This window comes from Spodoptera frugiperda, chromosome 25 (assembly GCF_023101765.2).
Source record: "Spodoptera frugiperda isolate SF20-4 chromosome 25, AGI-APGP_CSIRO_Sfru_2.0, whole genome shotgun sequence".
Lineage (NCBI taxonomy): Eukaryota > Metazoa > Arthropoda > Insecta > Lepidoptera > Noctuidae > Spodoptera > Spodoptera frugiperda.
Window position 1 is genome coordinate 10,131,166 of NC_064236.1, and position 27,292 is coordinate 10,158,457.

Here is a 27,292-nt window from a genome sequence, read left to right on the forward strand (position 1 = left end):
TCAATAAAATAGGTTCTTTTGATGACTGTAGCTAATCTTGAGTGAGATTATTTTAAATTTCTTTGCTCACATGTGGAAATGATTATTAGATAACTTTTTATATGTACATAGATAGTGTTGCAAATAGAAGTACAATGTCAATATTTGAGGAGACGGCAGCGGCACTACGTACGTTGTGGTGCTACAATGTAACAAACAAGGTCCAATCGAAGGGTATACAGGTACATGAAGTGCTGTTTCACACATTAACATAATTAATTCATGAAATAATTGTTTATTGTCATTTATCTAATAATAGGAATTCCGTGTTGATACATAAGAATGTATACAATTTTGACATATTGTGTGGAAATTAACAGACAAATTTATTTAGATGAATAAACAGTTATAAGTTTATTATGTAATAGGGTATATCAATGACAATACTTCTTAATTAATAATTTCTACGAATCACTGGAAATAAAAATATTTATTTATAAAACCAGTTTCCTCCAGATTTTATTTACTAATATTGCAGCATTTCGTACCTATATTAAAACTCAACTCACTTCTAGAAAGGTCTGAACTGATACATGTATTGACCATCTAAATTTCGACTATAAACACAAGAACATAAGGTTAAAAATTCTACACATATAAAATTAAAAATATACCATTAGTACGTACACCAAAGTGTACACACGTTTGTAAATATGAGTATTTATCTAAATCAATATAATAAGCCAAGTAAAAGTAGGACTTGCGAACGAATGGTTCTGTACCATTAACAATAAATTCAAGTTTTGATAGCTTACTATAGTATCTATATAGTTCACGAGGTACTTGGACTGTTTTCAAGTCACAATAGGGGCTCATATTTAGTTGATGTGGTTGCGCGATGTTAGCTGCAACGTATGTCGAGCAATACTGTTCTTGATTATAAGTTGTCTTGAATATAAGATGAAGATGAATATTATTAAGCAAAAATCACGTTTCTTAAGGCATCCTTTGCCTTTTGACTTTATCAACTTTGATACTATAATAAAATAATCTAATAGGTAATCTTACATGTAGAAACTCGAATACTATTATTTCGAGATATTATCAAATTGTTTTAGTGTTTAGTATTTAGGTACCGTACTGTATGTCAACGGGAATGCAAAAAGCATATCAGCAGAAGATCTAAAAATCTTGAACAATCTTTATATTTTATGGTATAAGCCGGTAAAAGAGCAGACGGATCACCTGCTGGTAAGCAACCACCGCCGCCCTGGAAATCCGAAACACAAGTGCGTTGCCGGCCTTTTGGGGGTTAGTAATTTAAGGGTTGTTGAGGAATCGGGGTTTAGGAAGATTGAGAAAGGGGGTAATTGGGCCTCCGGTAACCTCACTCACACAGCGAAACACTACGCAACCGTTGCTTCACGTCGGTTTTCTGAAAGCCCGTGGTACCAGCTCAGTTAAGCCGACCCATGCGTGCCAAAGCATGGCTCTCCAACACTTATATATTATTATGAAAGCGATTTATTCATTACATATAAGTGGAAAACTTGGCTTACTTCAAGTGACTTTCCAACGCACTAGAGATTACCGGACACTTTCTTACGATAGATAAATCAGATAAAATAATCTACGGAAAGTTATAACCAAAAATAAACATGCAATTACGATTCTAAAATAGACAAACATAAGTAGGTACCGTACTAAAACAAATTTTTCCTTAATGTAATCAGTACATTCAGTAACATTGTACGAAAGATAAACACTTTGAAACTAACAATAACAAAGTAACGTGTCCTAGATACTCGTATTTTCTAGATGCATACGTTGATAAATAGAATAATCTCTTTCAAGGCTGAACGGGTGTTGTTAACAAACAATAGGACTAAGACCTATTCGCTGTGTCTCGAAAATATTCCATTAAAATCATAATCCGGGGATTAAAGGGCCACTCGAGGTAATAAGTAACTTTCCACTGTTTGTGTGCGACAGAAACATCGTGTAATACAAGCAGAGGCCTATCAATAACAAATATTATCGATAATTTGATAGAATACTCGCGAGACGGGTGTCAGGTAGTCACTATGTTTATTTATACGAAGCTACTACTATTGGGCACCTACCGATAATGCTCACTACTTAATTTATTTCCTTTTTACGTGGATCACAATTTTTTGATAGAAGTTACAACGTTTTCTCGCGTTTGTTTAAATGTTAGTGACAACTTACATTGTATTGTTTGTTTTGGCCGATCCTATATTGGTGTTGAGTAAGCCATAATTTGTATAAAAATAATTATATAATATAATTCTTATACTTGTATAAATCATCTTATTAAAAATTTGCTAAAATGTTGTTAGAGAATACTACATGCGAACCTATACTCATCGTGATACTCTTTTACGCATTTCTTAGTTCTGTCGCTTCGTTGTTAGGTACGCATATGTTGCCGTCCTACTACTGAACTCAATTAAAAGTTTGATTACATTTGCAACTTCATTCCGTTGTGCCAACAGAACCTAACTTTTATTTTAGCTGTAAATATGCAACAATGTAATTCTCTATTTAGATTTGAAACTGTAACATTGTTGTGTAACTCTATTTCACGCTGGATATTTCCCCAAGGGTTGGGCAAAGTGCATCATGTTTTTAGATCATGTATCTTATAGGATTGTTGATGGTGTGAGTTGTGAACGGGGTATGTTTTTTAATATTTGCTGGGTCGACGTTTGGCCGCTATCTCGCCTGGTAGTAAGTGATGATGCAACCTACGATGGATCACGTTTGCCCATGAGCAACTAATTCACTCGGGCCTTGAAGACACCCAGATTATACCCATCAGGAAACAGGCTCCGGCAAAGAATTCATTTCACTCCTCAACAGTTCGCACAAGGAAGCTTGAAGCGAAGCGCTTCGTGCAAGTGGGTGAAACATCTACCTTGAAGTGCTTCGCCGATTGTCTTGTGGTTCGATGATGGAGAGGATAATTTACTGTTGAAATTAATATACGATTTTAATTTAAAATATTCCTTTGTAATACTTTTGACAGAAATCCAACGGATCTAAGGTCAAAAATCGAGCGTTGGTTGATGAGATACCTATTAAAAATATAAATGATGATAACGAAACGTAGAAAGTCAAAGAAAACATATACACAGGTTATGCAAAGAGTTGTATCAAAATAAACAAATGAAAGTTTGCATTAGTGTAACGTCTGATACAGAAGAAGACAACGTGACTCGCTGGGCACGTTTTATTGATACACGTAACTTGGGATAATAACAAAGAGAATAAAAAAGGAGTAGAGAACAAAAAGTGTAAAAAGGTAGTTCAACTTCACTAACTTCATTTGAACTATTAACGGCTAATTCCAATAACCTGTCCATAGATTTGTTTAGAGATAAAAGTTTGACACATTTTGTATGGAGCTAATGTTAAAATTGTATCTCAAGTAAACAAATCTTTGTTATTGAAATTGGTATTTAGAGTTCTTAGTTAGGTTGATAAGCATCACACATAGTTTCTCTAGCGTCCACCTGGATAGCATAAATGATATATTGCGGGACAAAGCGAGATGATCAGTGGCACAGTGTTTGTCGATATTTTTGAAATAATTTGTCAAACGAAAGGTTGTCAAATAATCAATCAGACAGGCAGTACTCAGTATCTACTGAATCGAGTCCAAACCGAGAGTACTGCTGAAAGATGAATGTAGATATGTATGATGTACGGTAGTGTATGTCTAATACATAAAGTCTACCAAGAGGATCTTCTGCTGATTTTTCGAGAGTAGGCGTGATCGCGATCGTGATCGATTTTGTTAAAATTTCGATTAAAACTATCCCTAATTTTAATGGTCTAACAACCATAGAAAAGAGTTTTGGTGTAGAAATTTGAACAGTAGGCAGAAGTAATTTCATGCGATTTTATATTAAAACTACTTATTAAATGATTTCATTTCAAAGACAATCTGAATACTTAGAACTGGCACTCACTGCCAGCACGGGGCGGCTTTGGCATGACAAAGAATTTTAACACTAATCAAGTTATCATGAACGTTATTTCAATAAGTTTAGAACTCATATTAATTTATTTGGAGACCACGATGCCACAGCGTGCCATGCCGCCAACAATGAGCGCGGGATCTAACGTGATGCACTGTCTTATTGTAATATGTATGTTATCGCATTAATAATTGAATACTAAACTATTTATGTTGCTCGTCACAAGAAACTTAATTAAATTTTACCTTTTTGAAGTTATCTTTAACCGCAAACAGTAAACTATTGACACAAAGAACTAAGTCTGATGTTGCTCCCATTGTATTGGCGCATGAACAACAATTGAACACACACTCGATATGCTCCTTTAGATTATATTTACTTTCCCTCTAAACCATACGAGACTTTGATACCGTGTATCACGACTACGTACTTCTGTGGATGGGTAGCACTACTAGCGCTAGCATGTAAATTGTTGTACAGCGTTGATCTATTTTTTAACGATCTTGGTTTCCTTTACACCTACATAGGTGCAATATTGTCTTGTGAGTCACATCCATGATACTTGCTTTACTACAAATGTTCGTGCTCAAATCTTTTAATTAAGTCTAATTGTAAAAGTCGCGTGCCGACCGCGCCAAGTCGGGAAGGGCCTGTAAATTGACGTTTGACCTCACGGATTATTAAAATCAGAGCTCAATGTGCCCGGGCACTTCCTAAATGCTGTCGGTGTACGGTTTCTTTGTTCTAAATAAATGTGTCCCGATTAAGTCATTGCTCGCTTCAAAAATATTTTACATTGTTTATACCTAATGCGATTCTTAAGGCATCGCTTACTATATACGTATTGGCTGCCCTTCGTATTGACCTCTCTTTATAAAAATAACCAAGTTGGGATTCAGACGAAAAAAAAAGTTACAACAAGATAGTGAAAGAGAGCAGAGTGCATAGGCAATCAAATTTTGGCATAATATGATTCATTAAAAACAACATATGTAGGTGAGCGTGTGTAAGAGTAGTGATCGCGTGGAGACGACGCCTGGGCACGATGCTCGCGCTGGGAGTCACTCCCGCACTGCGCCCGAGCGCCGGCCGACGTACGTGTATTGTATGGAAATAAATAATTGGCCCCCGTATTCTTCTTTTGACGAGCTCTCCGGCGGGTCCATTATGTCCGTTTGAGCGTGAGCGGCGGCATTCGGACGCCAGTGGCGACGTCCTCGGTCGCCTGCGTCGCGCTCTACACGAAACTACTCCACTATGAATACCTCCGATCGAGGTACGAGTTCCATGTCTTTCTTTTATCTGGGTCTGGATCGAGGGGTTCCAAGTATTTCCAGCATCCTGGAGATTCATCCAAAGGGCCTGGGATTCCGGTTAAGTGCGCGTACCAACTCAGCAAGGTTATGTAGAAGGAGGTCGGAAGTGCGTCCAATTCTTGTTCAGCGGCTAGGTCACTCATGAAGTGAATCAAATGGCGAAGAAGTCCATCGATTCAAGTGTTGAGTGAATAGTGTCGGTGGAAGCAACTTCAGTAAGCCGGGAAGGCCGAGCCGGCACCGTGTGTTGCAGTAAGTATGGAAGACTGAGCTGTCCTGTCAAGGCCACTTCATCACCAGGTACGAACATTCCGTTTCTAGTCAATAACTTACAAAGACTGGTAGTAACCCGGTTGTTTAAAGCGTTTATACGTGGGCGTTACATTGTAAATAAAAACAAACTGTTGTTACAGAGTACAAAGATCAGTGAAATAGGATTTTCAGGTGCATATAAATGAATATGGCGGTAAAACAAGATATTGCTATAAATAGGACTATTGCTACTAAACATTTAACGGAAGTCATTGACGAAATTGTCGAAACACGGGCGTGGCTCGATGCTCACCCGATGGCTATTAGTCTTTCTATAAACGAATTAGTGTTGATTATAGCTCAACAAGTCGGCAGTACCTAGCAACCGCACCTTGTTTTACGAGTTGTCAGCGCCCATTGTAACGGCTTCATTAAATGAGGACTGACCTGCCTCACTGAATACTACGATAAATCATTATAAACAAATAAGCACTCCAAGAGCCTAAAAAAGTTTGCGCTGGTGATCTCAACCTACTGATTACACAAATTTTGTAACAGCACTGATTCAAGGACGTGAGTGTCTGATCATGTTTGGATCATTTTACGGTCTGGAATCAGGATACGATGATCATTGCAAGAACTAATCAAGAGTGGGCGGTAATTAATTGGTACTGATCGATATCTATTTTTAGATGTTCGTTTTAGTGCTTGTTCTTGGAATGATGATAATTGCCATAGAAGTTACCCACTTGTCACAATATGGGTGCTAATAGAGCAACTCTAACAAGAGGCTTGTTTATCGTGATGATGAATGATATAAAACGAACTATTCTATCGCGTCGTATGGCCTGATTAGGTAAATTTGATATTATAGCTATTTGCCGCAGTTAGGCCATCGTTCTTAAAGTTAGAAGGGGGAGGCAGAGCTCCGACTCGGCGCCTCATCCGGTCGCTCCTCGCGCAAATTGTCAATTGGCCGTCGTCCACTCAGGGCTGTCAGCTTGCAAGGTTGAGCTCTAGCTGTCTTCACGTGATCTTTTCTTGCAACTTCAAAATCAATTGTTTTAACTCTGGTTACTTCTATACTTCCACAAATTAAAACATTCCACTTTCACACTTATAACACATAACGACATGCAACACTTTGTTTCGCCCAAAATGAAGGTATTGCATATGTTCAGTTCTAGTCCTTTTATATGGACCAAATGAGAAACTTGATAGCTGAACATGAACATAAAAAAGATCTGCATTTAAAAATATATTATTGTATCCCTTACATTGTTGAGCAATAGAAAGAGCAGTGGATCGAAAGACGACTTATGCGTCGCTAATGCGGACTTCCTGCCATCTTTGATCTGTCAATTTCCTTCATAGTGCAGTCGCTGATGCGAGTGTCTAAACTATAATAACGGGTGGTAACATGCACAATTTGGCACAGACAAACACGATTCTGTCACAGGTAGGGACGTAACGAGCAAACAACACGTATTTTCTAAAATCAGTTAATTCGGTTAAACAAGTTAGTGCAGCAGTAATTTGAGACAATTTGCTCACGATTGGCTTGTTGACTTTGCTATTTGAAGGAGCCGTTTTTAGAGCAGCACAGGATGTGCGTTTGTTAATCAAGCACGCCATAGCACGCCGCCGGCACACCGGCCGGGACACGGCCGTGTCGCCTCAATGCTAACTACTCTGGTGATGACTATTGAATTGGTTCTGGGAAGACTGACCACTTTAGCAAAACTTCAAGTGATTTTGGTGACCTACTTTGTAAATATTACACAAACTGACTGTGCTATTATAAAGATTTAGTCATCAAAATCTTACTGCAATAGAAAAAGGCGGAGTGAAGATCTACTAATTAAAATCAAGTAGGCATGTTTTCAGTTTAACAAAAATACCATTTGTGAGTCCTTTGCGACTTGGAGTAGTCAAAATGAAGACTTTAAAGATAAATGAAATTAACGACAATCAATGCTATCGTACTACTCAATCTAAAGAGGAAGCACTTTGGCGAACGCACTCGAAGTACCGACCAGGGACTTGAGTTTAAGGACAAGGCGTTATTTAAATGATATTGAATATTCTTTCAAAGCCAAATTCTCTTAACTAAAGGTTTTTTTGTTTTTATACCTACAACTCAATTGATCTTAAACCATCAACTAAGAAAAGGACATTATGTGAAACTAGCATCGGTGCCTTGGAGTAAATCTAATAAAAGGATATCAAAGAGGTTTTCAAATTACCTCCGCAACCACATCAAAAGTCCATCAAGCTGTTTGTTAATGCGGGAAAAATATTATCTTATACGCTTATCATCGTAAGATTTAATTTAAGAATGACTGAACGGATCTCTCGTTTTAACTCTACGAAGATTGTATAAGTGCAAGTTATGACATGAAAGAGATGATGGAGATTTCTGCAAATGCCTAGGACGACATGGCCACGAAATTTATAATTTAATATAATTAAATGCTCCTGATCTATTTCCAACGAGTTTTGATTTCGTCTATGTTTCAACAAAGAATTGGTAGTAGACAGCAATAGCATTTGAACGGAACATCTAGTGGTGGGGTGACGGGAGGGTAGAATAGATAAAATTCTAAATAGTTTTTTTTATCGTCACGCCTTTAATCCCTGAAGGGTTAGGCAGAGGGGCACATTATGGCATGTAAAGCCACTGTACAATGTACACTCATTTTATGTTCTAAGTCCTATGTAATAAGTGGTGAGTTTCTTGCCATATACCGGGCACATTTCCAGACTTCGTCCTACTACTAAGAAATTTTCGAAAAACCGAAAAAAGCCCAGTAATTCTTCGCTCGACCCGGAAATCGAACCCCTTGCCGATAGGTCAACGAGCCAGTAAAATCTTAGTTATATCTATTACTGAGATTAGTTTAGTGAATTTTTGGTAAGCGGCTGCCTATAGCTTGAAAGAAATCGTGTGGATATGTTCACTATTTAAAAACCGAGCTTGATATTTTAATTTTTTATACCTTAATTTGTGAGTTGTGGATGTTGAATGATCTTTCACACTTCACTTTTACATTAAAATAAGGATTTTCCATAAATGACAATAAGTAGTTATTTATGAAAAATCTGGACCTGGACTGACTAAGACCTGGATGGAATAACTACTGTATTTATTGAAGATTTTTTTATAGGAAAGTTCCATACATGGATTGTACGATGATATATAGTGACAGCACTCATGACCTGAGAAACTTGACCTTACCAATTGCCGCCTATACCTAGGGAAAGAAGAGTATTTTAACAGGTGCTAGTATTTCAATCGAAGGTAGACGAACTGTAATTGTTTCAGTAATATAAAATCAATCATTGGTGACGCAGGGGATTATGACGAAATCCTTAGTCTTTCCCATTCCAGCTGTCTGATCGTGAAGTCGTCGGACTGGTCTGCAAACAAAATCACTTCAATGGGTTCGTACTTATTTTAATTACTCATTTGTATCGGTTCGCCTAGAGGACTTACCAACACAACAACAAAAATCAACATGAGCAGTAAAAGGTACGCAAATGTTTGATTTCCTATTTTCGCCGTGTTATTGATTTTAATTATTTATAGAAGGATGCGAGGGAAGTCCGGACGTTGACCTGATCGCGCTCGGCGATGAAAGAAATTTAATTGGCATGGGTTTCTTTGCAGCTTCAACTTACTAAGTTTAATGTTAAGTTAGCATTGGAACAATAAAATTAGGATGTTTGTAGTAGACAGTGGCTTGATTTAATTGATAATATAGGCATTAATAAGTAAAAGATTCGACGCTTTTTTATTATAATGTTGTGATTTTACATGTGGGTATATGGTTTCAAACCTAGCAAGTTCCTACTGTGTCATTTACAAAGTTATAATATGTACTTTCTAAGATTATTTAGACACCACTAATAAATTTATAATTTTGTAATTACAATTTTTTTATCGGTTACCCGCATTGAGCAAGCGTAGTCAGTTAAAGTCCGTTGATGTTTAATTATTTTAATTGTATTCACGCAAAAACAGACGTATGTGTGTAGCTGTACGATTTATTAACTGTACTTGATTACAATTTGGTCCCCATTAGTTTCAGAGGTGTACCTCCGCAACTGCACGCCGCCGGCTATCGATGACTTCCCGGCGGGTCTGTTCACGGAGCAGCAGCGGCAGCATGGCGCCATCGTGCTGCATGCCTTCATATCTATATACCTGTTCCTGGCCCTCGCCGTCGTCTGCGATAAGTTCTTCGTGCCGGCTGTTGAGAGAATATGCCACGGTGGGTATTTTGTGAGACTGTGTACCTTACTGTATTGAAAGATAGTAAATAGGTGTATAACGTGATTACTATTATGATAGAGCCGTCATTTCGAATGAGAAAAAGTGTGCTAACCATAGTCCAAAACAGCTTCAAGTAAACTATGCACAAACACCCGATTATTAAAAAAGACGTAATTAAATGACTTTGTTACAGCACTGAACATGACCAATGACGTAGCTGGCGCCACGTTCATGGCTGCAGCCACATCAGCTCCGGAACTGTTTGTAAACGTTATTGGAACTTTTATCACCGAGGGTGACATCGGAGTTGGTACAATCGTAGGCTCAGCAGTCTTCAATATTCTCGCTGTAGCTGCATGCTGCGGTATAGGAGCAGGAATGGTATGCTACTAACAGTTGTTATATCATTTTTGTAATGGGAACGTTATGTATTCATTACCCTGTTCTTTCTAGGTTGTACCTCTAGACTGGTGGCCATTAACCAGAGATTGCCTGGCCTACGGAATCACAGTATCTATACTCATTTGTATAATGCACGACGAGTACGTGCAGTGGTACGAGGCGTTCCTGCTTGTCATGCTGTACGGGGTCTATATTTGCATCATGTACTACGACAAATCTATTCAGAACTTCGCTAAAGGTTGGTACTTTTATCACCGATTATTCATAAAAAATGATTCATGCGTAATTTTATCACAGAAAGGTGTTGTTACACAGGTAACTGGAACTGTGTGTCGGACATGCTGAAGAAGAATGAAAAGCACGACAATGCGGTCACTGCCGATAGTGGTATGTACTTCTGTTTTACTTCACTATCCTCACTCAATATTGTTAGTCCTCTAACAGCAGCAGTAAGATATTTTCTGTGCTCTTGTTTAAATTTCCAGAACTTAAAGATGATAAAGAAACTCCACCCGTAAACAAAAATGATCTATCATTAGAACGTCACCAACACAATGGGAATATAAAAAGTGCATTATCTCTTTGCCCAGATAAAAATGAAAAGAATACTGAAAATGACTCTTCACAATCTGTGAGCTTACCTGCCGCTGACGGTGATGGTGACAAAGCTAAAAATATCTGTATTGATATGGAAAACAAGGACAATGACGTGGAAGTTGAAAATTCAGAGGAAAATCAATCTGTTGTGAACGTCGATGAAAATAACAAAGAAGGAGAGGACAAATATGTGCACTCACTCTGGAAGTGGCCCACTGGACGCAGCTGGCTAACTAAGGTACGATACGTCACTCTTGTGAATGCGTTTGACTATCGAATAGAACTTTCACATAACTATTTACAATATAATACCTCATTCTCTTACAGAGTACCTGGGTAGTGACTTGGCCTATCCATTTGGTCTTCTTGTTTACCATCCCAGACTGCGAGAAACCTCGATTCAAGAATTGGTTCCCCCTGACCTTCATCATGTGTATTGTCTGGATAGGTTCATTGTCATACATCGTTGCTTGGATGATCACTATCATTGGTAAGGAGAGAGTTGGTTGGCAAAGTATGATTTCTTGGAAAATATGTGTGGTATTAATAAATGTGTTATTTTGCAGGGGACACGTTAATGATACCGGATTCAGTGATGGGTATAACTTTCCTTGCCGCTGGTACGTCAGTGCCAGAGGCTGTTTCCAGTGTAATAGTAGCAAAACAAGGTGCAGTGGAATTTATCTTTGTCATTTTATTTTTAGTTTTTATATGTTACGTTTGTTTCAGGAGGAGGTTAGAAGAAACTTATTTTCTTTCTGATAAGTACTTGTAAAGTTACCACTAAAATTTTTTTTTTTTTTGCACACAGGGCATGGTTCCATGGGCATCAGTAACTCCATCGGATCAAACACGTTTGACATCCTACTATGCCTCGGGCTACCGTGGCTCATCAAAGCTTCGCTGACCCCAGCCGAGGCGGGTCATTACTGGGTTAGAATTCTACTATTTTAGAAATATCCTTGTGATTAAAGTTATTATTTGCTTGTGACTATAATATGAGAAATAATATCATTTGTTTGTATTATTCTATGCTGGTAACTCATTTGCACATTGCGAATGAAGCTCTTTGAAAATGCTTTAGCACTGCGAATTTGCGTACCATAATTTGCTTAGCGACTAAATATATTGTTGTGACTAGTCTGCGGACGGCCAAGATAAATGTATTGGAATGTCACCAGGTGAAGATCAATTCGATGGGCTTGGAGTACTCTGCCATATCGTTGCTGTCGACGCTGCTGCTGTTATACTTGACGTTTTGGTTCAATAAGTTCAAGCTGGACGCGGCGGTGGGCCGCGCTTGCCTCGCCATGTACGCCATGTTCCTGGTGCTCGCCACGCTAATTGAACTGAACGTATTCTTCCCTGTCAACGTGCGCACGTGCAAGAGAAGTGAACTAAAGTCTTAGGCTAGCCTAGTGTTTTGGACGTAATCACAAGACGAAGTGTTAAATAGTAGTCGTGAGGTCTCTTGCAACTGTTTCATGCTCATGTGTGCTGAAACCTTTACGTGTACTTTATATAAGCATTCGGTTACATTTTTTAGAAAATATCTCCGACTATGTCTAAATTACACAATTTCTCTGATGACGACAGCGTAGCATAAGCGTTTTTGCCATTTTTTTTTGTTTGAATTTTTTATTTAATGTTATTTATGTAGTTTAGAAAATATGAGACGCGTGTTTGCGCAAGGTGGAATTTATCTTGATACATTGTAGTTTCCGTTGCGGTACGATATTTATTGATTAAATAAATGATAGGTAGTCTTGAAGTATACCTCCAACAAGTGTCAAGAGCATTAGTATCCACTTGACTAGCTGCCGTTGTCCAAATAGTATTATTAAACAATTACGTTGTTATGTGTCACTCGTTTATTGGAAAAGCAGGGCAAAATGGAGATAAACATTAATTTTAGTAAATCTGCTGCCATTTTTATTCTAATAGGATTGCTTTAAAGCTATTGTTTTAATAATGGATTAATTTATTACTTTAGATTTAACCTATCCAGATAAACGGATAGGTTGAACACAGTATGTTAATATATTAATTTGTATTTTATAATTCAGTTTTGTTTGTGAAATATTGTTTCATCTTTAAGCACATCATGTCGTATGTTGCCCAAATTTTTGTTAAAAAATATTTTACTTTAGGAGTAACATGGTATATTGAGTGTTTGGGACGAAACACACGTACAGACAACGTTCGCTCTCTGACAGTAATCTTGATACAGATAAGTTGATGTAAATACATAATATACGATGTAATGTAACTGTCTTAATCTAATTAAATATATCTATAGATTTTTACTTCTTTTATTGTGTCTATTTAAGGGGTTGGAAACCACAACAAAGGGTCTGATAGGGCGCCATGAATAATTTAAAGTGACAGGATAAATGCAAGTTTCGAGCTTTGAAAGACATTTTCATGTATTTTTAAGTATGTCTGAGCACTTTTCTTGAGCCTCATGATTGGAGCCCTTTAAATGTTACAGGTCATATAAACGGTTAGATATAATTGATTCACGAAGTCGACAGCGTTTCATTGTAACTGCGCAGCGCAGGTCTAAATTGGTCCGTGCAGCGGGCACCTGATCGATATTCCCCGGCAACACCCTCGCATAAATGTTGACTATAAATATGTACTGCACTATCTGTAACTATATTCTCCAAGAGCTGAGCTTAGTGTCCAAATACAATACCAAAACAAAATTGAGTATTCATCCAATTTATTATACTTTTTAATTACTAATAACAATTAATACTATAAAACATCATAACATAAAAACGATTGATCAGAAATTGTCATTTACGTTGTTGTTGTTTTTTCGCACAAATTCAGGAGTATCACCCATTTTCTGAAATAAAAAAACGAATATGAATAATTATGTTATTTATCCTAATGAATTTTCTCAATATTATTGTACATACGAGTACTTAATGATTCTGGTGCTAAAGACTGTGTCAAGCCAGTCAATAGAAAAGATAAAGATGACTACAATGCTTAATAATATTAGACAAGAATGGGCTTTTGAAGAATCTTTCAAGTTTGTATAATTACCTACTTAAAACTTTAATTAACACCACAATAGATCATACAGAAACAAAACGAAAATATAATTTTGAATTGAAACTTCATGAAAGTGAACAAATATCATCCAATTAACTAAGGTACTTATACCTCTAGATGTCGTCTAATCCCTGCATGTGGTGTGACCTGAATAACTTGATTATTCCCAGTATTGAAAAGTAAATTGAGACAACATACGTCATAAGAAGAATGGGCCCTCAATTGGTCGAGTTCTCGCACGTGGACCTCTATGTCATGCTGTGTGAGTCGCGGCCGACGGCAGTGCGGATGTTGGGCAGGCAGCCACCGATGCACAATAGGCGTCAGCAAGTCCCGATGCACCTGACCATTGACCCAGATAAGGATAATTGGCATATGATTGGCAATCTGTTGGCTCACACGCCTTGACCACCAATTTGGCTAATCGCCTGTCAAGGGACGAATGGCAATCTTGAACGTTAGATCTTTATAGGCACCTCGACGCGTCCAACGGAACATGCAATAGAAGTATCGTACTTTGTATGCGAAGTTGGTAGGTCATGTTTATTAGAAGTCGTTGCTTCTTTCTTGGCTCCATATTGAAGGAATAGAATATTTATGGAGGTAGGTCCTCTGGATCTACTGGGAGTTATGATGAGTCTGTATATCTGTAAAACTAGGTCAACCTAGTTTTTCAACCTAAGTTTCAGATTACATGAGTGGAGGTACCTTGATACATTGTACATCATGTACTTGTGATTGCTTTGCCATAGGTCATTGCAAGGCGATACTTATCGAATAAGTGATACCTACATCGATGCTAATTTTATCGTCAACATTTGGATTACACACTCCTTACAAACAAAAGTAACATAATATGAGTTAGTTATTTTAGTGAAATGTGCGTGTTGTTAAGTGACGTTGATAGAATGGGTTGTTTCAAAACGTTTAGACCACTTACCATAGCAGGATCGTTGGGCTCGGTGAAATATGAGACGACGGAGCCGACGATGATGCAGACTATCATGCCGACCAGCGTGTAGTACAGGTAACTCAGCCGGTACAGGAAGAAAGTGCCTGACCTGTCGGGAAATAACCTGTTGAATGTTGCTTACATTTTACATGTATAACTCACGCTAATGTCATATGGGGGTAAGAAAAAATCAGAGAGTGCCAGTTACTATAATAGGGTAGATGACTAATTTTTATTTTAATGTCCGTCTTGTAGATTATTTTAAAACATTACACGCGTATTTTTAATTTTCTTACGGAAACAAATACTTTCGAAGATATATCGATTTGAAATATCGCGTGACGTCACTTTAGAGTACGTTTTATACTGAAAAGTGACGTAGTTAGCTCCCACTCCTAAACTTTGATTCGTTTTATCTAAGTATTGTTATCATATATAACAAAATAAAAAAATATGTGTCTAATATTTTTTCATTACCTAACTGATGGACTAATTAGATTTTTAATTTTTATACCCCGTCATTATCCCTATTCCTTACACAGGTTACGGTAAGTAATTTGGTTGTTATTAATTATTATGTGCATTGCCCTAAAGTAGGTACTTAGCAGTGCCTTTTTCTATCTTTGCAGGAATAGTCTCCAATTGCATGCATTGATATTTACATTTCGGTACGTAAAAGCACACATACAGTCAAATTGATAATTTACTCAATTTTTTAAGTCAATTAATAATCTTCACAACTCGAAGAAGTTAGAACAGATTCATGATATTTAGCCAACTATATACAATATATGTATATCAATCGTGCGATTCAAAAATATAATAATTTAGCAAAAAAATCTTGACTTGTTTGAAAGCCCTTGTTACTGGGTGGGTAAATCCCAAATTGAATAATATTCAAATTGGTGTAATGAGAATCATGTTGAAAATATTGTATTCTAGTTTTCAATGAAAAGTATTTATTCAAAGTTTATAGGCATGATTTCTAAAAATAATTTATTATTTACCAAATTTTTTTGTAGTAAAACCAAGAACATTTCAAGACACATAAATACTAACACTACATGAGTAACTTACCTGTCGAACTCCACGGCATGAATAGGTGTAGATTGAGTGGAGTAGGTGTGGTTCCCTGGGCATCCAGCCACTGACACAGGTTTGGGAGTGACGATGATATCACCTCTCATCATTGCCGCCTGCGTACCTAACGAGATCCAACCTACCAGCATTGTGGAAGTCAGGCCTCCTGTTAAGGCACCCTGTGAAAAGGTAAAACCTTTTAAAGGGCACCGCTCTCTCTAAGCTTTTAACTTGTCTTTGAACATTAAATAATATTAAGTAAAATTTTGACAAAAGCGCCTTAATTAATCGCGTCTTTAGTAAGCCTTACAAGAAAATTCGGGTATCAAAATTGACAAAGTGGGGCACTTCATAAATCCAACATAAAATAACTAGAGGAAATAATCTTTGTCATTTGTATGTGTATTGTATCTATAGGTTGATTTATTGACGTGACGTACCTATGAAAATATTAAAAACAAAATTGTTACTTAGGTAATTTTTTATATAAGTAAACTAAAAGATATTTTTTAATATAAGTAAATAGCTGGTAAAATAGTCCATTGATATGTGACTTTCACATTGGGGTTTAATTGTTCTGCTATCCTAGCTAAATGAGGCAATGTGACGATACACGACACATACTTTTTTCGTGAAGAGTTTACTTTGTTACGAATTTACAATAACTCTCAACATCTTTAGCCTACAGCTGTCACCGTCCGGTACGTAGCAATATTGAAGGATATTCTACGACTTTTATCCAACAGTTGCATCTCGTGGTATAGTAAATAATAAACATATTTCTAAACGAATTTACCGTAGAGTTCACCCAAGGGAGGAATAGTCCCATTGAAAATAGGCCCAACAGACTTCCAGCGGTGATGCCTGCGAGGCTCTTTCCAGCTTGGATCAGGGCACCCATGTGCTCCACTAAGAACACCAAGGCTACACATGCGAATCCTGCAAAAATAAAATATGTTAACACTAGCTTTTGAATTTCGATTGTTGAAAGTCTTTAGTTCTTTACCAAAGTTTATTCTATGGCTGTAGAAAATACCTTCAGAATCGATTCAGTACTTAAGTTATATCTGTTCAACATTATATAAATTATTCCGTGGTTTAAAAAAAATAAACAATGTTACTGGGGTTTCACCTGCACAATGCCCGTTCCCATCAGGTTTTAGCGATAAAAACTAGCCTTTGTCCTTTCCCGAGTCTCAACCATCTTTGTGCTGAGTTTCAATCAAGTATAATAGGTACAGTGGTTTAAAATATAGAGAGCCCCGGAATTTGAACGCATAGTTCCCGTTTCCGTGGGATTTCCGGGGTAAAAACTAGTGCACGTCCTTTTCCGGGTCTCAATCTACTGTTGTACCGAATGTCACTCAAATAGTTTCAGTAGTTTAAGAGATAGAGATTTTTGAGATTTTAACGCATCTTTCCATTCCCGTGGGTTTTCGGAGATAAAATTTAATCTATGTCTTTTATCGAGTCTCAAATAGATTCTGTGGTTTAACAACTGGAAAGTTACACTTTACAATTGGAGTGATTTAATAACGGCTGTCTAGTTCAGAAGCCTTTCAAAAGAAAACAAATCACCCGGTCCCTTTTATTACAGCATAACATGCAAGAGAAAGTTTCAGCTATTTTATGAGAGTACCTCAAATTATTAAATTACAAATCGGGGAATACATTGTCCAAACACAACCATGTGTTCGTTTGTACATGATTTATTCATGAGATACGGAACGAAGCAGTTTTACGGTTATTGGCTGTTGAACGACATGTGTACATGTTTATTAAATACTGAATGCTTAAACAACTGATCAAGCAGATAAATGGACTATATTTACGGAAAATAGAAGTTACTCCCGCGGGCCGGTTCACGAATTTCTATGCAAATACTTACAATAGGGATGATGAACTATATAGTATGATGATTAAAAATCTATTTAGTTCGTCGGTTAAGTATGAGTAAGAATAAGTAATGAAAAAATATTAGACATGTATTTTTTATTTTGTCTTGTAATAAAGATAAAAATACTTAAATAAAACTAATAAAAGTTTGGGAGTGAGAGCAAATACGTCATTTCTACGTACAAAACGTACATGTCATAGAAGTAACGTCATGCGACATTTCAAATCTATTTATCTTCGAAAGTATTTTGGTTCCGTAAGAAAAAAAAAACATGTCTAACATTTTAAAATAATCTACAAGACGGACATGAAAATAAAAATTAGTCATTGCATGTGCATGTATTACGTGACATGTATTTCGGAATTAAAATAAACCTGTTAGAAAACTATCGATATAATTAAGCCCATTTCTTTCAGGTGAAATGAACAAACTGCATGCCACATATTTTAGTAGTATTAGTAGATAGTGTTAAATGGTAATAAATATCCAGCCGTCACGTTGTTAGTGCGAGTGAGTACTTAATAGTTATTGACGTGTTAAGGTTTTTATTTCCTGAAATTAAATGGTTTTATGTTCAGATGTTGTTAGTTATGCTATTTATATTTCCGGACAGATACCCCTACTGAGAATTTCGAACAAGTTTTTTTTTTAAAAGGGGGAAAATCATCCAATGTATTTTCCCGCCTTGGGCCAGGCAAGAGGGAGGGTCAGACTCTTAGTGACTAAAAACCACCCCGTTCCTACTCCTGCTCCTCGAGCCGGAGCCCCGGTAAATCCGCTAGGTACCTAGTCCGCAGCTCCGGAACACTCGAACGTTGGCGTTTGTTAAACTACTACTATATTAGAAGTTGCAATATAATAAAAATAGCAATAATCGATGAGGAAATGGCAACTAATAATATTACGATTGGGAAGAAGTAGTTGGTACTTGTTTTATTACACAAAGGAACAGGTTTAAATCGAATTAAAGTTTTTTTTATGATTAGCAAATAAATATTGACAAGTACACTATGTAAGTTGCTTGCAATACTTGTTTTTTTAAGTTAATTTTATGTTTGACGAATGTCTGCGTTTTTTCCTACGGATTTTCCTATCGTGACTATCAACTTGGACAATCTAAATTACTGGTACACGACGTGAAATTAGTGTTTGTGATACGGTTGTTACGAGTACAATGTAATTTTTTTGTCCTTATTAGTTTCTAGTGTACCAAGGGTGTGTTGAGGGAGCAATTACTTTATTTACAATTAATTTTTTAGAGTGTTCTTTCTGCCATATTGTCCATTTCCTGATCACCACGATACACTACGGTATTACAATCATCGTTTTGTTCTTTTTTTTATCAAGTATAACTAAGTATGTCTAAGGTTTTACGAGTATGAATTTTGTTACACCTTGGAATGAAGAACTATTTTATTTAAATTATTTTTTTTCGATAAAATCCTCTCATGAACCCTACTCGGCGGATAATTTGCGATTCAAAGAGTATTTAATGTAGTCTAATAAATTCTGAATTGTAATAGTAAAAATGGATTCGTGACATAATCCAACTAACGGTTAGGTTTTTAAAATCAATACCGTTGTAGTGGAGAGCTCGCTAGTTAAAGGTCAGATTGGAAAACCAAGTGCATCCGGAGCTAATCTTCTATTTTTGCCCTCAGTGTGACTTTGAAAGGACAGGATACATTAATTGAACGGGTAGAAGACAATAGATTTGACTCTGATGGAGATTTCTGAAGCTACTACAATAGACAGCAGTTATGTTCAACTCTTTGTGTTTCTTTTAAATTGAATGGTAATTGAATCTTGTGACTACGTACAAGCTAAAGAATATAATGATCATGGTTTGCATCTTTACAGGGTTTGGTGGGTTACTTTTACTTTATCCTTTCACACGCACGAGGGTTAACAGGAGAATGGAGTACGAGAATAAAAGAAGTCGCTTTGGAAATCGGTTGCGAACAAGGATACAAAACAAAAAGCCGTTTTGCAAACCAGTTACGAAACTCGCTGGTTTCCTACACGACCGAAGCGGTTCTCGGTTCTCGCGCCCTCTTGACCACACGTGAGATGGAACACCTGGCTTGTTTTTGCTCAACAACAATCTGGCACTCCCCTTCTTCCAGTCTTAAGCAACGGAAAATTTATAAAATGAAAACAATGGTTGCTTAGCGCTGCCAGGGGGAAACTGTGACGCATAAACTGTAACTTTTAATTGGTAGGATTTTATACGTATTCCTTTTGATGAATGTTAACAAAACCTTCGACATTTCAAAACTCTGGAGAAGTGAAGCCGCATAAAACAATAGCAGGAAAAGGGCGTTGTTAACAGTTTCATGTTACGTAAAGTACTCTGTACCTAACTGGGACGTATTCTGAAGTACCTAGTTGACTTAATTTTTCTCGTTAAAGTTTAAAAAACTAACAAAGAAGGTACCTACCATTATTAAATACATAACCACATTACGTTTTTATAAGTTCAACGGGGTTTATTTGATTACGTCACAAAGGATATCTGAGTCAAAAGACTAAGGACTGGTGATGTATCAAAAGAGGTGTGTAAGATTCGTAGCAACAGGCGGTTCATTGTCTCTGCCTGGGAGACAGGCGTGAAGTTAATGACATTAAGGAGTTAAAATCGACATCATGTAATTGTAGAGCATAATTATCTATTACTAACTAATGACATGAACTTAATAAATAATCGAAATTGTATACTACCTTCATAGTGAAACAAGCGCAATGGTATATCGGCTCACCTGGTGTATGAAAGGGTAGTTAGTTATGGAATTGGAAGCGTAGCGCGGTCCGGATGTCATTGCCCTATCGATTTTATTGCTGTCTGCCTGTAGTTTATATTAATATCTATAATATTCAACTCCTCTGGAGACACACACACACGCATACAGATACCGGGTTATTCGGGAATGTTCGGCGTGAGGTATTGACTACTATTGTAATTCCTTCATGGTCCATACATATGTGATCATAAAAGTATTTCGATGTCACTACCTGCCATGCCTTTAAACATACGTTATTTTCAAGATTTGAGCTTAAATTTTTTAAGATAAAGTCTTATAGTCGACGGAATCTTGCTCGAAAATACCTTTCATAGCAACAGTATTGATGATTTTGGAAAAAAGGAAGCCATAATATGCCTATTTTATTTGAAAGACGAGGAGGAAGTATACCTTCTCTGTTTACAAGATCTAATAAAATAATTATTAAATAATCTCAAATAACAGCCGAATGCCGAAACTTCGTGTTCTCTGAAAATCGTAAAACAGAAACGTGGGCAGCATTTTGTCCGGAGGAATTTTATTTAATTTTCAATGACACAGGAACAACATAACGGTCATTGTTGCTTGAATTACCCTAGTTTTAAGAGTTGCGTGTCTGCGGAGATAGTAAGTAGTTGGTGCAATCTCTAGTGTTCATCAGTAATCGTCTTGAAAGTAGGTCGACAGGGATCGCATTATTACCTGACTACGAGATTATCCAATGTCGGATTTTTAGAAACGTTGAATATTTTTATCGTAATAAAATGCAAGTTTCAAATATTAGTACAAAATTTCTGAGCGAGTGTTTTTACTTAACACTATTCTAATTCATATTAAGTTACGTAAAGTTTTAGTCACATTTTTACACTATTACTACGAGTACTATTCTACCAAAATCTTAAAATAAATTAGTTACTAAAATAACAAAGGGATAAGTTGTGATCTACCAAGATGAATACTTATAGAGAGAAAATCCGAAATTGACAGTAATCCTTTAAAATAATTCTGAAATTATTTACTCGCTAAATTCTATTACCGTACGTAAATAAAAGACAACCCGTTGATATTAAACGTCTAACCACGTCATCATCGAATGGGTAAATGTTATTAACCAGTATACAATAGCTTCAACAGTAAACAACAAATTAACGATGTGTAGATTTGTATAGAACAAGGAAATAAAAAACAATGTGCGTGGGTGAAAATGTAATAACAACTTAGCTGTCTAGTTAGTAGGTAATTCGTATGCCATTCATCAACTTAAGTACTTAACTTTAAACATCTAACTGGCATCGGAAACTTCCTTGTAATTCATAACGGCAATGAATTAATGCCCGTGCCTGGATAAAGAAGTTATCGTACTAGGTATAGTTTTAATAATCAAATAGTTGGCAAGCCGCCTGACTCTTACTAGTTAAAACAACCGCAATGTTTTTTACCTATGGCCGTGACCCGGGTCACAGTTGTGGGATCACCGTGCCCTGGCAGGCCTCGACCCATCGCCTTATTTGCCGCAGGTCTCCCCAAGCAAAGCCGCGTTTAATAAGTTCTTTTCTACATCGAGTACCGTACTAATAACTGTTTCGCCCACTACTTCTCGTTCTAATATGAGTTTTGCGAAACCGTTTTTGATTTTCTTTGTGACCTTCAATGAATTGTTGTATGTGAATGAGCTTAGCGGAGGCCCTATTACCTCCCATTCCCAATCCTCGATTCCCCAACAATCCTTAAATTCTAAGCCTCAAAAGGCCCAACGCCTCTGGTGTTTGTGTTGTCCATGAGCGACCATCAGGTGATCCGGCAGATAGTTTACCGGCTTATACTATTAAAAAAATTTACTTAATCAATGCTCCGAGTTTACACAGATTTGCAGTACTTGGTCGGAACGTCAAGCAAAATACATGATGTGAAGAAAATTCGTGTTAATTACCGTTAAAAATGCAAGCGAAAGTTTAATTAAAGTATGCACGTTGTCTGTCTGTCAATCAGCCAGCAGTAACGGAAGAGTTTTACATACGGGTACCAGTTTTAATAACAATATTTTAATGACATATTAACATCACGCCTTTCAATTCTCTCAAGGACAGCTCCCATTTTCCACTAGTTCTGTTATAATTGTGATTTGATTTTGATTTAAAATCCTGCAAATTAATCTACAATCATGCTTTCGCGTATATATTTCACTTTAGCGAGTATATGTATATGATAGGATTTTTTTATAAAAACATTTAGCCTTTATACTTTACAAGCTCATTTTACTAGTTCGACTAGCATTTGAATATCATATGTTTTGGGGGACTGGTTTCCCGCAGAGCTGTGGACTGCCTAGCGGGTTACCAGAGCTCCGGCTCAAAAATCAGTAATAGGAAGGGGGTAGTTTTTAGTCAGTAAGAGTCGGACACTCCTTTTCGCTTCGCCCAAGGCGGGAGAGGGACAATTTTCTACGTCAAAAAATAATAATAAAACAAGTGGGACTGAATTGTGGTTTAGAGGAATGTTAACTATTTTTCGTATTTCTCACCATTTTGATACGAATTTCTTTTTGCCTTTAATTTAATTCAATCCGCTATAGGAAGGGGCTGCTTAATTTTAAACCCCATTTATAGTATGCTTAAATAATGCTTTCGGTTATACATGTAAGTGACCATAGATAGATTTTATATTCACGACACATATACAAATAGTGAATACGCACCGATTACCACGACAATAATCTTCATAATAAAACTAGCGGCTCTTTCCGAAATAGGTTTATTGTAGGCCGGCCGGATGAGATCTTCGAAAATCACACCGCACATCGAGTTCAATCCGGTTGACATAGAACTAAAACGTGACAAACCACAAGTAAATATACAAATAACAAGAAATATCAGTTTCTAAATACAGATAATAGATACTTATTCCCGTGAACTAAGTTATGCAATTAGTATTTGATATAAGTCAATGCCAATGTACCTTAATATGCAATGATTTCGATGGCTCATGCTTGTGTTAACTTGTTGCCATGATTGCGGAGATATTTATTCATACTACGATACCATACGAGTATAGGTACATATAATGACTCGAAATTTGCACACGGTGGCAAAAAAATTCGAATCCGAGAAAACAGAACGCTAAATAAAAAAAATTATTATTAGCATTCAAAATATTTATTTTGATTTGTAGGTAGCAGAATGAAATTGCCATCGTTTAAAATTCAAAATGCATATATTGTGCTCTTATAAGGCATAACTTATCCATTTGCTTTTCTATTAGTTATCCACTATAAACCTAATTAAAACCTACAACTCAAAGAGTGCTAACAATCCCCTTATTATTCGTTTATTTACGTTAGATATTCCAACACAGACCATATATATGTGTGCAGAATATATTCTGCTATTACATTATTAGTAACACAACTGCGGCGTTTCTCACCGGAACTATACCTCAGAGCTGCACTAAAAACTCCACTCATGAAGATGCCAGGTAACGCTGGTATAGCGCCAGTGATTGTCATCACAAAGTAGGGTAGCAACTGGTCACTCTTCCTTATAGACCCAGTCGTCAGAGGGTCGCAGTCAGCAAAGGTCGCGTAGATGACCAGCCCAGTGTAGCAACACAAAGATACTATGATGAATATTCCCGCCGCCATAATGAATATTGTGCTAGAAGAAAATTTAAATGGTGTGAAAAAAGTAGTTACGTTCTGAGGCAAATGATTCAGAACATTGTACCTACAATGTGTACATGCAGTACTAAAGTATCCCCCTATCGTAAGAACTGAATTCTGAGTCTGATATTCCCCTTACTATCTAATTCATCATAAATGCTCTGTGATTCATAAAAAATACTTACATTCGAGCTCGTTTCAATGAAGACAAAGCGAGACATCTCTGTACCATAGCCTGATTGACTGAACACGAAGCCAGCCAGCTAAAGTAATTTCCAAACACGGTCGACCAGAATGTATGACGAATTGTTGGATCCACATCCATGCTGGAATCGAGCAAATAATAAACAAAAACATACTTTAAACATAAATAACGACATCAGGTAACCTACTCACTTAAAAAATTCAAGACGATCTCCTTTTTCGTTTATAGATATTACATTCGATATGCCTCCCAGGCGCCAAGTTCCGTAAGCAAGCACAAATATTACACCGAAATACATAAGAACCGTTTGTAAAGTATCTGTCCATACTACAGCTTTAAGCCCTCCCTGTGAAAGAAAACAGTGTTCGCCTATTAAAACTATTACATAATATCCCTGCGTTTAACACAACAGGCACAAAGATGTCTACGTGCATAGCTGACCTCGTTACCAAGCGGTTCTAGAACATAGTCAATTATTTGTTACTAGCGGGGGATAAAATAGGGTCACTATGACCTACACTACAAATCAATGTACTTACTAGAGTCGTATAGAATATACACACGACGCACACGATCGGTGTGATTAAATGTAAATTAATACCAGTCACTGAAAGAAAGGATATACGTCAATAATATAAATTGCGCGGAAGGTAACATGCTCGTAAGATGTCTATGAAACATAATACCTTGACTGAATGCCAGTGCAGGCACGTAAATGACGATAGGTATATAGAGCATCATTTTGATGATAAATATTATTGAACCCAACAGTCGCACCTTTTGATTAAATCTCAATCGTAAATACTGAAAATATCAATAAAAGTGTAGTGTACAAACGATTAGATGATAATGTTATGTTTTCTGAGAAATAAACAAGTCCACTAAGTACACAAGTTTTCTCTGATAGTACAATTACAGCACAAACATGTTAAAACTACTTAAAGTAGATACCTCATAAGTTGAAGTGATCTGCAAATTATAAAATACAGGCAGGTAAACAATTGCAATGGTGAGCGATACTGCCCATTCCGAGAGCACTACCATCCACAGCTGAGTTCCGTACGTGTACATTTCAGCTGGCAGGCCCAGCAACGAGATACCCGAAATATAACTAGAAATAACAATAACATTTGTTAACTACATTCGCTTGGTTACTTGTAGACGTGCAAGGCAAGTAGCGAAAATATTAGGTACCTGGCAATCAGCGACATGGATATGGGGAACATCCCCATGGTCTTTCCTCCCATGAGATACTCAGACGTAGTATTCTGCTTTTTCGAGGCAAAGAACGCGAAGTACACCCCTATGAGGGCGGAGCAGAGAAGCATCCCCCCGAAGACGAGGTAGTCCAGCCAGTCGAAATATATTACGGTCATGATTTGGTTTGTATATGGAGCACTGTGTGTGATCGCGCGTCCGTTCACTATGACACTTAAACTCCATCTCGGTATATAATAGGCATTTACCGAGCGGAACTTGCAGCTGGAACGGTTCTATATTTATCCTTGGAAGGATCCCGGTCTGACCCATTGGAGGGATGAGCTTGGTTAATTGACTAGTTACCGGTGTAGTCGCATCTTGTGTTATCCACGTACGAATTGCCCACACGGTATGTTAATAGCTGACTACGTCACTGGCTTATAAAAATGACTGCACTGGAAGCAAACTTCTGATTCACGCTGACATTTCAATAAGTGTTCAAGCAGGGTCAACAACACAAGTAGATACTCTTGTACGAAGTGGTTAGTTCAGACTTGTTGTAAGTGATGGGATGTTTAATTTCCAGATCATGTACTCAACTGAAAATAGGGTAAAGTTTAATTTTTATATAATTATGAATGTCCATTCGATAACTGTTCATATAACTGAACTGATTTTGAAATAAAACGTGCATACTTTTTGTATTGCACCATACCTACCACGTATTACGTGTAAAAGACGTCTTAAGTGGGAACGAAGGTATCAATGTCAACGTAAATAGCTGTATACTCAGTGTCCTATTTTTTTTCTTAGTCTTTCCGCATCTTGTGTGACCATGATCTTTATTTTCTTAATTACTTAGGTTCCGGCTTGAAAAGCAACAGTTGGAAAGTGGTGGTTTTTAGTCAGTAAGAGTGTGACACTCCCTCTCGCCTCGCCCAAGGCAGAAGCAGTAATTGGATGATTTCCCCCCATAAAAAAAACTCTTGGGGTTCACTTGAACTTGTTGAATGATAATTTGGAACCCCGTTTTTATCTTTTAAGAGTACTTGACCTATAATTCTTTTATCGTTTCGTTGTTCAAAGGGTCTTTTATCATGACTTCCATGTTGGAGTTATACTGTTTTTAGATAATAGCTCGGAGCTTGAGTTTACGATTGCACTGATTTATTATGAGACTCGTAAGATATTTATTTGGTAAGCAGAAGGTAGAAATGCATTTGCAATATGACTGAAAATACCTGTACTAATCTTTTTTATTGGGGCAAGCCCGCCACAGCCTTCTATACCGCTGCAACTCCTGTAAGGATCCAGGATCTACAGTAGATAAAGACATGAAAACACCGGAACACTGAAGTCCGGCGCGTCCCAGGGAAATGAATGACTGTCTTGAATCCCGCAACGAAACAAATCAGAAGATGTTATTAGAGGACAGGAAACAGAAAAACCTTTACTAATCTATGTACCTATATGTGAAAGCTGAAGGGGCTTTTCCAATTTGGACGTTTCGTAACGCATGTAAACATCCTGTAGCAAACGTGGCCTCTTGTAGCAAACGGTTAAGTAAAGATAATAACAATGAATTATGAAATGGTGCCCATCCGTCTCCGTCAACATTTAGTCCGTCAGTT

The 27,292-nt window shown here is 37.1% G+C and overlaps 2 protein-coding genes across 5 annotated transcripts; one reads left to right on the plus strand and one right to left on the minus strand.

Annotated features, from left to right (window-relative positions):
• Positions 1 to 5,036: 5,036 nt before the first annotated feature.
• LOC118261974 (sodium/potassium/calcium exchanger 3) lies at positions 5,037 to 13,128 on the plus strand. Of its 4 annotated transcripts, none has more exons than XM_035573069.2 (10): positions 5,037 to 5,259; positions 9,637 to 9,825; positions 10,021 to 10,208; positions 10,281 to 10,467; positions 10,527 to 10,616; positions 10,820 to 11,064; positions 11,154 to 11,316; positions 11,393 to 11,494; positions 11,638 to 11,759; positions 12,008 to 13,128. In XM_035573069.2, the coding sequence occupies exons 1-10, from the start codon at positions 5,241 to 5,243 to the stop codon at positions 12,233 to 12,235; spliced, it is 1,533 nt and encodes a 510-aa protein (XP_035428962.1). In that variant the 5' UTR covers positions 5,037 to 5,240; the 3' UTR covers positions 12,236 to 13,128. The 4 variants fall into 4 exon arrangements, with proteins under 4 accessions (XP_035428962.1, XP_035428970.1, XP_035428947.1 ...); XM_035573077.2 differs by having other exon boundaries at positions 10,545 to 10,616; XM_035573054.2 differs by having other exon boundaries at positions 5,038 to 5,259; positions 10,715 to 11,064.
• A 406-nt stretch (positions 13,129 to 13,534) lies between these two features.
• Positions 13,535 to 26,137, minus strand: LOC118266425 (sodium-coupled monocarboxylate transporter 2). The gene is made up of 13 exons (XM_035579882.2): positions 25,656 to 26,137; positions 25,413 to 25,572; positions 25,148 to 25,265; positions 25,001 to 25,068; positions 24,653 to 24,807; positions 24,442 to 24,582; positions 24,033 to 24,251; positions 23,297 to 23,424; positions 16,721 to 16,863; positions 15,922 to 16,103; positions 14,833 to 14,953; positions 14,091 to 14,234; positions 13,535 to 13,680 (listed from the first exon to the last, which is right to left on the minus strand). Exons 1-13 carry the CDS (start codon positions 25,835 to 25,837, stop codon positions 13,618 to 13,620), a joined length of 1,824 nt encoding a protein of 607 aa, XP_035435775.1. The 5' UTR covers positions 25,838 to 26,137; the 3' UTR covers positions 13,535 to 13,617.
• Positions 26,138 to 27,292: the final 1,155 nt, after the last annotated feature.

What these genes read in the sequence shown, in the direction of transcription:
- LOC118266425 (XM_035579882.2), bottom strand. Translation starts at nt 25,837, where the DNA reads ATGACCGTAATATATTTCGACTGGCTGGACTACCTCGTCTTCGGGGGG. An exon ending in TCCATGTCGCTGATTGCCAG is followed by an intron (nt 25,573 to 25,655) that starts GTACCTAATATT and finishes TGTTATTTCTAG; the next exon opens with TTATATTTCGGGTATCTCGT. An exon ending in GATTATTGTCGTGGTAATCG is followed by an intron (nt 16,864 to 23,296) that starts GTGCGTATTCAC and finishes TTATTTTTGCAG; the next exon opens with GATTCGCATGTGTAGCCTTG.
- LOC118261974 (XM_035573054.2), top strand. An exon ending in TATTCAGAACTTCGCTAAAG is followed by an intron (nt 10,468 to 10,526) that starts GTTGGTACTTTT and finishes ATTTTATCACAG; the next exon opens with AAAGGTGTTGTTACACAGGT. An exon ending in TGCGGTCACTGCCGATAGTG is followed by an intron (nt 10,617 to 10,714) that starts GTATGTACTTCT and finishes TTAAATTTCCAG; the next exon opens with AACTTAAAGATGATAAAGAA.